Genomic DNA, 12673 nt, shown 5'->3' with positions numbered 1-12673 from the left:
TGTACAGATGTATTTATATTTACTTATTCTTATACTTACTTTTGTTTATCTTTCTAAGGTTCTCTTTCTCCCTGTTCCTCTCTCTTTCCCCTGAAACTCTATACACAGGATCATCCTGCTGTTTACCTTCGAAGTCAACGGTCTCTTTACCTTGATCGTGTGGCATTATGCGAGCAAAACTAAGAAACAGAAAGAAAAACAGAAAACGTGTAGAATTATCGATTATTTTGACAGCTGAAGTATTTTATTAAATTAGACTAAACCAAAAATATAGATTATAGACGATGTCAAACGAATAGTGTATTTGAAATACCTGTGTGTGTGTGTGTGTGTGTATGAGCGTATTTATGCGTTTCTCTCGAGCTCGTAGAGTGTATGCAAAATTCGAATTTCTCAGCTTTCACAAATTTGAAGTACTATTTTAATTGTTTGTGAATTGAAAATTTGTTTGACGAAAGAGTAAGTACTAATTTTATTTTGATTCTTTTAAAAGGAAACTACTAATTAACCTAAGGAATTAGAATATAGCTTCATTTATATAAAATTTCAATATCTTCTTTAGTGGAATACTAATTTTAGATTTTAAAGCTTTTTAATCTTTATATTTATACAATCTAACAAATTAATTATTGAATGGGAAAAAGTTTCAATATCTTTAAATATCTTCTTCAGTACGTCCTTTCAATATTTCTTCAAAAGAAGATTAATTTTACATTTTACTTTTACATTTATACTTTGTATAGTTTATATATAATTTATTGCCATCAATTGTTAAATCATTTGGAAGTATTCTTTGAAGAAGAAATTTACTAGATATCTCTAAATGTGTAATTACTGGTTAGTAATGTTATTTATTTCGGTGTGTTCATTCATCAATTAGCGGTGTAACTTGTTTAACCCGACATGAATCATGCGTTCCTAGTAGAATTACTATAATCATTAGAGGAAGAGAATTTCATTGTATCATGTTGTGCCATATATAATCTGGAGCATTTCTCGCCTCTCCCCACCACGTTCTTTTGTGTTTTCATACGCATAGTGCAGGCGTAATAGTGAATTAACTTATGTTTCAATTATCAAAATGTAAGTTAAACAAATTTTAGAAGACAATCACGTTTAGAAAACCTATAAAACGACAGATTCATTCAGAAAAACCCATGAGTTCTCTATTGCTAGAATGAATAACAGATAATCTTCTATATTTAGTCATGAACACATTGTACATTTTTCCTAAAATTATCTTCAACTATCTTCACTGATGAAGACTGTCAAGTTCTTCATTCCTACTTTTATCAAATCTTTTTGCATAATCTTTTAACTTCAAATTTTTTAATTTTTCTTCCTTCTTCGTTATTAATTCCAATTCTTAATTATACTTAACTCTTCTAACTCTTCTGCCTCCTAAATTATAAAATATTTCTTCTTTTCTCATTGTTAACTTTTTTTGAGTCTGCTTGCTACTTATAACAAAAATGATATAAATGAAAGTGTCAGAGGTGTAGAACTTAGAGGAATATTGTTGATTTACAACCCTTTAAATGGTAACCGGTTGAATCCCGTTCCAACTGACTGCAAACATGGTTTTTATGTATACTCTGGTTGGCGTCGATTTTTCATGTTCCAATCTTCAGCATACAGAGCGGGTAGTGGTAGTTTATTAGCTCTCTTTATCGAGGAAACCATTGCAATCGCGAGTTTGCTCCTGTAACTGTTCATGGTGTCTCTTGACATTCTTCATAAAGTATGTTTTCGAGTACGAGTTGCTTCATGGAAGCTGTGGAGAATAAGGACATGGAAACGGTAAGTTTATTAAAGAAAATGAGGGACGAATTGGAGAAAATAGTAGCCTGTTGCATGAAATTATAATTTAGAGTATTTTTCCCTTTTTTAAATATGACATTCTCCATTTTAGTCTCTTTTGGTGTTTTACAAAGGTGGAATAATTACTTAGAAGTGTCTGCAATTGTACTTCTTAGCTGTTTTAGTATTCTGGTAATAGAATTCGTCATAATTTCTGCTTCTTCATTTGCTTTTAAATTTCCCTATTAAAATATTAAAATTATATGGTGAGATATTAAAATATTAAAATATTCCTAAACTTGAATTCTTTTCTTTTTTAGCATTTTGCATTAGTATTTCTTATAATATCTTCTTGAATTTTTGCTTTGTAACCATATTAGAATTTGTTTTTCTTTTTAGTATTTTTCATAATTTCTCCTTTTTTCATTTCTTCTTGAATTTGTCCTGCAATTATAGCAGAATATTCTTCAATTAGACTTTTCTTTTCTTCAATATTTTTGTATTATAATGTTGAACAAAGGAAAAGAAGAAGAAAAAGAAAGCGAAAAATAAAGAAGATTTAGAATATTCTTCTGCTCAACTCTTCTTCATTTTTGGAAGCTTTGCATTAAATTTCTACTTAATACATGCTTTCTTCGTTTCTCCTACCATTACATTTCTTTCTTTTGCGTTTTGTGACTGTATAGTAAGAACTTCTTCTACTCGATGGACATATTGTAGTATTTGCTGTAATTATAAATAGATAGCTAACACCATTTGTAGCAAATATCTTACTATCAAGTTGCGTTAAACCATAACGACTATCAATTGCCATTAACATAATTTTTCCCGTGTCTACGATGCATAACAACTGTTTAGCATTTGAATTGGCAATTTATGCAATTCATCAATAAACAGAGAAACCATGTGTAATTTTATCATGTTTATCTGCAATCTGGAGCAACAGCTGTACGAAATTATAAGGAAAATAAAAGAAAGATTCGGTAGCAATTAGATCGTTGATAACAAAAATTAAAAGAAGATTTTATCAGCATTAAGCGTTCGTTTATTCTAAGTCAAGTCTATTATTCTACGTTAAACTTTACTAATTAAAAGTAATTTCTAAGTTATGACGTTGACTGTCTTCGCTTAATTATGAATAATAAGTCTGTCATTGAGAATTTAGGAAGATCACGGTGTCTTCCACATAAACATGGATCAATTAAATTAATCTTCAAAATTATATAAGATACATTCTGCTTTAAAGAAGATATAATAACATTAAATACAAATTTTCATTTCTTCTTTCGATGTTTTCCTTTCTACTAAAATTTGTCCTTAAATTCTCTACTTTCTCCTCTTTTCTAAATTCTTTTCTTTTAAAAGTCTCTTCTTTCTTTCTTCTTTGTTTCTTGCGTAACGTTTTGCGTGGTATAATGATATAACGATATAAAACTCTTACTAGGATAATTTGATTAAAGCACGAGAATCAATGGGATGTCAATAGAGTGTCACGGAGAAGAGTTCTCAAAAAAAAGTTAAAAAGTTTGAAAAATTGAAAGCGCCACCTAACCAACAATTTTTCTAATTTTTCTAAGAACAAAGATCTACCTACTCAATATTCCACCCTCAAAGTATCAAATTAATATTTCCAAAATTTAGAAGACATAATATATATTCTACATCTTACCATTCTCACTTAATTAACAATCTTTCTTATTGAAAATAAAACAATTAAAAAGAAATTTTTAATAAAAATAAGAGAGAAATCTACCAATTTTATATTACACCCTCGCCCCTCTTCTCCTTATAGCTTAGAGTATCATGTCTTTACCCTAAACACACGTAAGCCACTTAATAACAGCGTAATTATCGTGGTCATAAGTATCGTTTTCATAAGTCCGCAGAATGGAAGAAACTCGCAGCTCTGGAAGGGGCTGGTTCATATAAATGGACACATGTGACAATTAAAACGACAGTCTGAAATCGTTCTCCGCTTAATTCGCCGGCTCCGTTCCAAACAAGACGCGTGAAACTGAGAATTCCAATTAATTAGTTAGCTAGAGTTTCTCGTCACGACTTCTTCAATTCCATCTGGGACAATTCTGAACAGCTAGTTTGATCCGTTGCTCGCTAAAAAATCCGAGCATATATGCGTTACGTCAGGAAGGCTAGCAGCAAGATTATACAGCTGCAATTTCGTACCTTTTTACCAACTACAGGACATCATTAGCCCCCTAGACCATCATTTTCATATTTTTCTTTGTATATCTTCTTATCTTCTTCTTCTTATTCTTCCATCTTGGGAAGGTGGACTACGTTTGGGTTATCTAGAAGTTGTTAACAGGTAAGATTTTGTTTTGCATATCTTTTTTGATATTTTGAGTGGCTTTTTTTAGTGGTATCTGTAAGTTTTGATAAAATAAAAAAGTAAAATTTTTAATTATGAAGATATTTTTGTTGTTTGCGTACTGAGTAGTTTCTTTAAAGTATCTGTTGGTTCTTGTATGGATAAGGGTAGGCTTTTAAAGTAAAATGGTAAGATTTTTAATTCTGAACATTTTTTTTAATTTCTTCAATGGTTTTGGTAAAATTTTAACTTTATAAGTGGATTTTTAGAAGTACTTGTTGTCCCTACTAAAGTGAAGAAGTAAAATTTAATTTTGAAAATATTCTTTATTATATTCTAAATGATTTGTTAGTATTTGTTGTCTTCAGTAAGGGTGGAGGCATAGTTTTTCTCGAAGAAGTTAAATGTTTCAGGCAAAATGCTTTGAAAGTTATTGAGGATAAGATTTTGACGTATTAATAGTTTGAAAATGTTGTTACTCTTGAAAATTTCTTGGCAAGATATTTCAAAATGTATCGAAACAAAAATTTACAGAATTTGGAGAATTTGTATAAATTTTCAGAAATTAAGATATCTAAAAAATTATAAAATTTATAAAAAATCTACAGAGATCAGAAAATCTATAACAATTCATAGGAAGAGAAAACAAATATCACAAAATTCATAAAAATAATAAAACAATTAATTTATGAAAAAGTTGCAAATTCTACAGTAATAAGTTATTAAAATCGAGTTGAAATACAAGGTACATGTCATGAAAAGAATAAATAACGTGGCATTACCTCCTTCATTCATTTAGCTATCCTATAAGAGGCGATAATATTTACGGATATCTGGTTCCCTTTGCAATTATCAAAGGAAGGTCCTGTATTTCCGCTTGTCAGCTTTCAAATGGATAACAATTGTAATCCACGTTTTGTTTCTCCATTGATATTCTAATGACAATCGCACTTGCTCATGCACTTAAATCAACCTTTTATCTTGTAGCATCGTTGTGTCAGAGTTCATAGCCCTGTTATTAACCAAGACTATCTTTTATCTTTTCAGAAGCATTTATCATTATATTTAAATGTATTCTTCTTCTCTTTAATATTAAATAATTTAGTCTTATAATGGAAGAATAGCCAAGACATTTTTAGTATTTAATTAAAATTTGTTGTCAGAGCTTTCTCTGGAAGCTAATTCTAACATAGTGATTCTTCCACTTAATGAAAATGGTTGCAACCCAGAATCCTAATGGAAACTACTCTTAATGAGAACTACTTTTACCAAGAATTACTTTTAATGAAAAATACCCTTAATGAGAACCAGACACGTAATGATAATTTAATAACAATTAAGAGTATTTACTAATACCAATAATTAGTACTAGTAACGAGATGAATTATAAAAATTTATTAGTGATAGCGTCATGTTTTACAATTTTTGAAATCCAGATTCCACACTTAAACCTCCTCTTTCACAAAAGTACTCCAAAAATGAAATCTACATAAAGAAAAGTTCTCTGTCATTTTTCATTTTTCACTTTATATAATATCTAATATTTCAAAAATAAGTTTGATTTTTATGGGTCTTTTATTGAAGAAAATATTCAGGTTTGGAATTCAGACTCTAAAATCAAATTTACATAAAATAATTTCGGATAGTAATATAAAATGAGAAATGAAATAGAAATTTGTAGAGGAATAAATTTATAGAAATTCACATTTATAGAAAAAACCATAAAATAAAATATAGAAATAGAAAATTTGTGGGAATTTATAGCAGAACAAATGTACAAAAATTAAACAATCTATGGGCACACTTATCCAATTAAAAAATGAAGAGATACTTATAAATTACATAAGACAAAATATAGCAACTGAATACCTCATAAACTAAAGAAGAAATCATAAAAATATACAAAATTCAATAAGAAGAGAAAGAAGAGATATGAAAAATTGATTTGAAAGTGTTCTTATATTGACTTGAAATACAATGGAAGATTTTCATGTGCCTAAAATTGTTTACATGTGAATATAATAGAAGATGTGACTATGATTCCTTATTTAATTACATGTTCCTCCTGAGTTTGGACAAATTGAACCCATTTGTTTTTGACTTAACTGGTACTAGCCAGAGTCAATCAGATTCCTTAATGATGATCGAACGCCGGTGTTAATAGCCACAATTATGGTGCAAATCCTTCTAAACAATTACATCAAATGGTGAGACATGATATACGTTCGATAATCGTCCCATTCCAACCAAAGCGCACTTAGAACACACACTTTGCTTATGTAAGAAAGAATCAAGTTGACTAAACGATTACTAAGCCCATTTGGTCTGTGTATTCATACTGGATCGATCGACACGTGCAACTGTGAGTTAAGTATTTAGGTTTCAATGCAGCCGATAAACATAGATCTGTAACAAATGAAACAAGAAAATGTAATTTGTTTTGAGATACGTGCTTTTATATATGAAGGAAGAGATGGAATTTTGAGGAATTCCTTTGAGTATTATTTTCTTCTTTGAAAGATTTATTTTTGTAAGTCTTGGAAATTTCTTCGAAAATTATTTTGTTCCTTGGCAGATTGATCTGTAAAATAATATTTTATGGCAATATTTTTCAATAATATACCGATACCGAGATTTTCAGATATTTCAGAATTTTGAGAAGACAAAGATTCGAGGGGAAGAAATTTGGGGGAATTTCATAGAAAATCATTCTGTTCTTTGGAAGATTAGATTGAAGAAGATATAATTATATAATATAACTATCCCAAAATAATATTTTGTGAGAATTTTCTAACAATGTTTTGATGGTAATCTTCGACAATAAATTTTAAAAATGAAAATGGGAATTGGAAATTAAAAAAAGATTGATTATGGATTGATTGAAAGGAAAAATCAGTTGTTATGTTTTTTACACATTTAATAATTTAAGTGATACCGCAGATATGTAAAATGATATGGAAACCGAACGCATAATGGAAATCAATCTGGGTAGCGCAGAAGTATCGGTTGGCTACGTTTTCCACGTGATTGTAGATCTATAGAAAACGCAGGATCGAGTGTCAATAAATGAAGCTCAAGGACGGAAAATACCGAGTACAATTGACATTTGCCTCAATTAGTCTTACTTATATTTCATGTGTCTTCATAATCGATATTTATTATATTTTTAGCAAATTTAAATTTAACAAATTTTTTTACAACTAGTTTAATAAAAATTTACTATGTGGTTGATTAAAAGAAGTATATAGGTAGACACAAGTACTTTTGACAATTTGAATAAGATTATTTTCTACTTATCAGAGATTAATAATGTATGGAAATTTATAGAGAAAGAAACATACAGTAATTAGAAAATCTATGAGCACGTTTCTTCAATTAAAAAATGTAGGAAAAAGTATAAAAATTTAGTACCATCAAAAGATAAAAATATTCAAAATGAAAAGAAGGAACTATATCAAAAAAATATCCTAAACCCAATTTATTTCAAAAGAAGAAAAAAAGCTATAACTCATATTTATGAGAAAATTTTCTTTTTGTTTTCAAGCTCCTGAAAAATGAGGTCGCGTGTTTTGGTACTATTCTTCTGTCTGGCGATTTCTTCAGCAGAACAGCGGCCATCCGCAGAGACAAAAGAAGAATGCATAGAAAATCACCCTGTTCTTCTCTACTATTTTTCATGGGCCGACTATATGGTGTTGGCTGCTATGTTAGTAATCTCATGCCTAATAGGTACTTTCTATGGTTTCTTCGCTAAGAAGCAGGAAACCAGCCAGGACTTCCTGCTTGGTGGTTCAAGCATGGGAACGTTGCCTATGGCGATGTCACTGGCCGCTAGTTTTATTACGGCTATTGAACTTCTGGGAAATCCTGCCGAAATGTATGAACAGGTATATTTTTTTAAAAGGGTATGATTCTATACAGTAGATTTAGATTTATTTTGGAAAATAAATTTTTTAATTAATTTTACCAATATAATTTAGAGATCCATGGATTTCTAATTATACCGATCTTCTTACTTTTTGGTGATTAAACATTTATATCCAATATACTGACTCATCAAATTCTAACTGCACTACAGTTATTATAATAAAACGTTTGTTTGAAAAATTACAGGGTACTCAATTCTGGATGACATGTCTGTCTTTTATTTTGGTTGTACCCATTACCTCCTGCCTATACCTGCCGGTTTACATGAAACTGAGATTAACATCGAGCTATGAGTATCTTAATCTTCGTTTCAACCGGCATTGTAGACTACTTGCCGGAGGTCTTTACATGTTGCAGATGATCTTCTACACATCTGTAGCTGTATATGCGCCAGCGTTAGCTTTAAGTCACGGTGAGCTTCAATGAAACGTGATACGACTCGACTAATCCGCGTCTTCTCGTAATTAATGTGCCTTCTCTTCTTACAGTCACGGGCCTCAATACTTACATAGCCGTCACTCTAGTCTACGTAGTCTGTATCTTCTACGCCTCACAGGTATCTATCCTTCACCTTGATTAATTCGAAGATATATTTTTCAAGTTCCTTTGTTTTCTTTGTTTAGTTTCTTCTTTGTTTTCTTCTCATTTCTCTTCTTCCAAATCATCATTTTCTTCCTTCATTTTTATTTTCTTCGTTCATTCTAGGGTGGAATGAAGGCTGTCATAATGACGGACACCTTTCAAGCAGCGGTGCTCCTCGGCTCCCTCTTCTTAATCGTTGGATATGGTCTTTTTTGGGAAGGTGGACCTTCCTTAGTATGGCAAGTCAACGAACAATCTGGAAGAATGGAATTCTTTAACATGAACCCCAGTCCAACTGTCCGACATAGCTTGTGGAGCGTGGTAATTGGTGGGACCATTTACTGGACCAGCATGTTCTGTAGCAATCAAGCTTCCGTCCAAAAGTACCTTAGCGTAGAAAACATTGGTCAAGTTAGAACGTAAATATCTTCAAAAATTTATTAAATAAATAAAAAATTTACATATCTTCAGTTTCATATTGTTTTAATTTATCATTCTATTGCAGAGCCTTATGGGTATCAGCTTTTGGTATGATTATAATATATACCATAAACTTCTTGACTGGTATGGTGCTCTATAGCACTTACAAAGACTGTGATCCTCTACTAGCTGGCTATATAAGTGGCCAGGATCAATTGTTGCCACTATACGTTATGAATTTCATGGGCAGTCTCAAGGGAGTGCCTGGTTTTTTTGTTGCTGGGATCTTCGCTGCCTCATTGGGGTATGTCGAATAACTTTTTCTGTATGTTGCGTATCCTTTTCCTAATTAATAAGATAGCTGGGTTAATATTTAAAGAGCAAATATTTATATAAAATTTGTAACGATTCCAAACTGGAGAAAATACATCTTGGAAAATGTTTCAGAACCGTGGCAAGTGCTCTGAATTCCCTGGCGGCCATAACCTGTGAAGACATTCTCCAAGGGGTACTCAAGATGGAGATGCCGGCCAGGAAGGGTGCAATTTATGCTAGGTGGATTAGTATCTTCTTTGGAGCGCTTAGTTTTGCTTTGGTTTTTGTCGTAGAACGACTTGGTAGCGTTCTTCAGGTATCAATTTCTTCATATACCATTCTCTTCTTTCAAAATTTCTATGAAGTAATTGCTCTATTAAATTTAAGCCATAAAAATAATTGAGTTCGTGCTAAACTTCTAACATAATCTATTTAATGCGAACTTATTTTTTTGACATCATGGTGGATGAAAATTAATTTTGCAGGTCGCACTTTCGTTTAATGGCATGGTTGGGGGTATTACCCTGGGATTATTTTCCTTGGGAATGTTTATTCCATGGGCAAATGCCAAAGGAGCAATTGTTGGTGCCATCACCAGTATGGTAATCGTTCTTTGGATTGGCCTGGGAGCTCAAATTGCTTTACTAAATGGTCAAATTCACCTAGACAACAAGCCAGTGTCAGTGGATGCTTGCCCATGCATTAACGCTACAGACATAAACCTAAAACAATTAACTGACAACAATGATGAAGTTTACTCCATATATAAGGTACTTATTTTATTATTTTCCTATAATTCTATTTATTTGTTTCCCATAGTAGCTTCTGACCTTTATATTTCCACTAGAAAAACAAAGACCTTGATAATAATGAATTATTTACTCTTTAAAACTTTAATTTTTGTTCCGTTTATTTTTAGATCAGTTATCTATGGTACAGTGGAATAGGTTGCATCCTGACAATGTTGGTAGGCGTGATCGTGAGCTGTTTTACAGGCTTTCAGAACTCAGCAGACCTCGACCAGAACCTCCTGAGTCCACCCATTGCTTCTTTGTTCTGTATCAAAAGAAAACCATGTGCCAGTAATGTCCATGGTATCACAAACTTTGGTCTGGAATTGGACGATGAAAAATCTCAGATGGAAAGTACAAAAAGTCCAAAGATATGAAGAACAATACCTATTAGTACATTTAGGGAAGATTCTAGGGACTGAAACTTCCTCTTGAGATTATAAGATTATGAGAACAATCAGATTATTTTAGAGAATTATGGGAATATTCCAAAGAATTTGTCCAAAAGGCAGCAGTTCCTAATTGCAACAGTATATTCGCTATTTTTATTTCTTGAAGGTTGTTTTCTATAGTCAGTTAGGGAAGATCTGCGCTGACTGCACTAGAAAAGTCTACGTGTTAGTTTTTAACAAAAGAAACTTGCTAAATAGCAAAATGATAAGTGCAGAAATGATTAAGAATTCACTTTTGAGAATTAATTTTGTTGCCTCTTGCTAAGGTTTCATAATTCATTATAAGTTTGCAAAGTACAATGATAGATTGCTTCATTCTGATTAAGGTGCTTACATAAGGCTCCAAGAGAAGAAGGATAATTAAAATATTGACTATTAAGAAGTACTTCTACTTTGACAACTGAAGAATAGACGAGAAGATTCTGAATTTCAAACTTAAAGTTTTGAAACCTAAACAGGGCAGAATGAAGCGTTATCAGTAAACAAGCCAAAGTAACAAAAGTCTTTCGAAGAGACTCAATTAGGAATACCTTTAGAGTATGGAGTATCTTACTTTTTATATTTTTAGAGTATCATGAAGAAGATAGTATTTAAAGAATATTGATGAAGAAACAGAATTTTAATAGCTTAGAAAAGGACTATGGATACTTACATATTTAAGGATACTCAGAGAAGACTCCTTGCCAGGAGACGACTCGGGATTGTGTAGAATAGTTTATTTATGGCAGTAATTATTGATATAGTACTTACTTTATTTTGTGAATTTCAACCATTCCTGAGCAAGAAATCTTCTCGCGGGCGGTTGCAATAATTAAAAATTAATTACTAGGAAATTCTTTCTGTAAATTTTTTTCATATTTAAAGAAATACATTATTCTATTATTTTTATTTTTATATTCATATACAAAAAATGTTTTTATTATTTTTATACTTTTAATCTAAATGGAAATAACTGTTATTTTAAATTTGAATAATCTTCTTCGTTTTAATATGAAAGGATTATTTACTTCTTAAAAGTAAAATTTTGCAGTTGATGTTTTATCAGTATGTTAAAGGTTTAACGAGTGCAATTTTTTCTTTTCTTTCGTAGAGAAACGAATTTTTATACTTTTCTTCATCTCTTCAAGCATCACTCCCGCCCTGAGAAGCTTCTACCGCGTGAAACGTCAACGATTCGTTTAGGAATCTTCCTTTTAACGCCTTGTCAACTCTGGAATGGTTTTTCTCCTCTTCTTTTCTATTCTTCGCTTTTTTCTTCTCTTATTTTTTTATATTGTGGAGATGAAAAATCATTCTTTCACTTGACTGCGGATCTGTACTTCGTTTCTTCCGAGTATTTAAGTAGCTGAGAATATACATGATTGTATTTCAAGTAAGTTTCTTCATTCTTAAATAAAGTATTTGTATATGAATATTTATGTATATAGGAAGAGAAATGTATTAGATAGCTTTGTTACACTTGTGAGTCTTCATTTCTTCTATTCCTTTCCTGTGTAATATTCCTCTATTATTATACGTAATCATATATTAATTTAAATATGTGAGTTTTTGTGTGTGAATCTTTATGTATTAATTTAATAGAACTTTTTCTTAGCTTTCCTTTCATTGTCTCAAAAAGAAATCTAATTTCAAAAAAGAAAAGATGTAATAAAAAAATGAATGACAAAAATAAATACTTTTAAGGAATCTAGATATTATAATTATAAATTAGATATTAAATAGAAGCATTTTCCTAAGAATTATAAAATTCCTAAATAAGACGGAAAGGACTGGAAAGAAGATCCTTTTCTTCTTTTCTTCAATGAAATCTTCTTAATTTTCTCATTTACTCTGATTGATAATAAATGCTTGCAGATTTACATCTTTATGAACATAATTTAAGAAATGGAACCCAAATACAAAATTATTTTATTATATTTCAATATTTCATATATGTTTGGGTATCATATGTATTCTCTTCACTTTTACACATTTTACACAAATCCTCAATTTACTCATTAGCATCAAAAAAAAAAAAAAAAAAAAAAACAACTAAGAGGTCATTGCTCTAAGAAGCT

General features: G+C 30.8%; 1 protein-coding gene across 4 annotated transcripts; it reads left to right on the top strand.

Moving 5' to 3' along the window:
• The first annotated feature begins 317 nt into the window (after positions 1-317).
• Positions 318-12074, top strand: LOC126925607 (sodium-coupled monocarboxylate transporter 1-like). 4 transcript variants are annotated; one of them, XM_050741352.1, is made up of 9 exons: positions 318-459; positions 7674-8016; positions 8243-8468; positions 8545-8612; positions 8762-9057; positions 9144-9362; positions 9506-9689; positions 9859-10143; positions 10293-12074. In XM_050741352.1, exons 2-9 carry the CDS (start codon positions 7684-7686, stop codon positions 10539-10541), a joined length of 1860 nt encoding a protein of 619 aa, XP_050597309.1. In that variant the 5' UTR covers positions 318-459; positions 7674-7683; the 3' UTR covers positions 10542-12074. The 4 variants fall into 4 exon arrangements, with proteins under 4 accessions (XP_050597309.1, XP_050597312.1, XP_050597310.1 ...); XM_050741355.1 differs by lacking the exon at positions 318-459 and adding an exon at positions 1776-1800; XM_050741353.1 differs by lacking the exon at positions 318-459 and adding an exon at positions 3741-4126.
• Positions 12075-12673: the final 599 nt, after the last annotated feature.

Source organism: Bombus affinis, chromosome 16 (assembly GCF_024516045.1).
Source record: "Bombus affinis isolate iyBomAffi1 chromosome 16, iyBomAffi1.2, whole genome shotgun sequence".
Taxonomy (NCBI): domain Eukaryota; kingdom Metazoa; phylum Arthropoda; class Insecta; order Hymenoptera; family Apidae; genus Bombus; species Bombus affinis.
The sequence above is the reverse complement of the archived record's forward strand: the minus strand, read 5'-3'. Positions and strand labels throughout refer to the sequence as shown.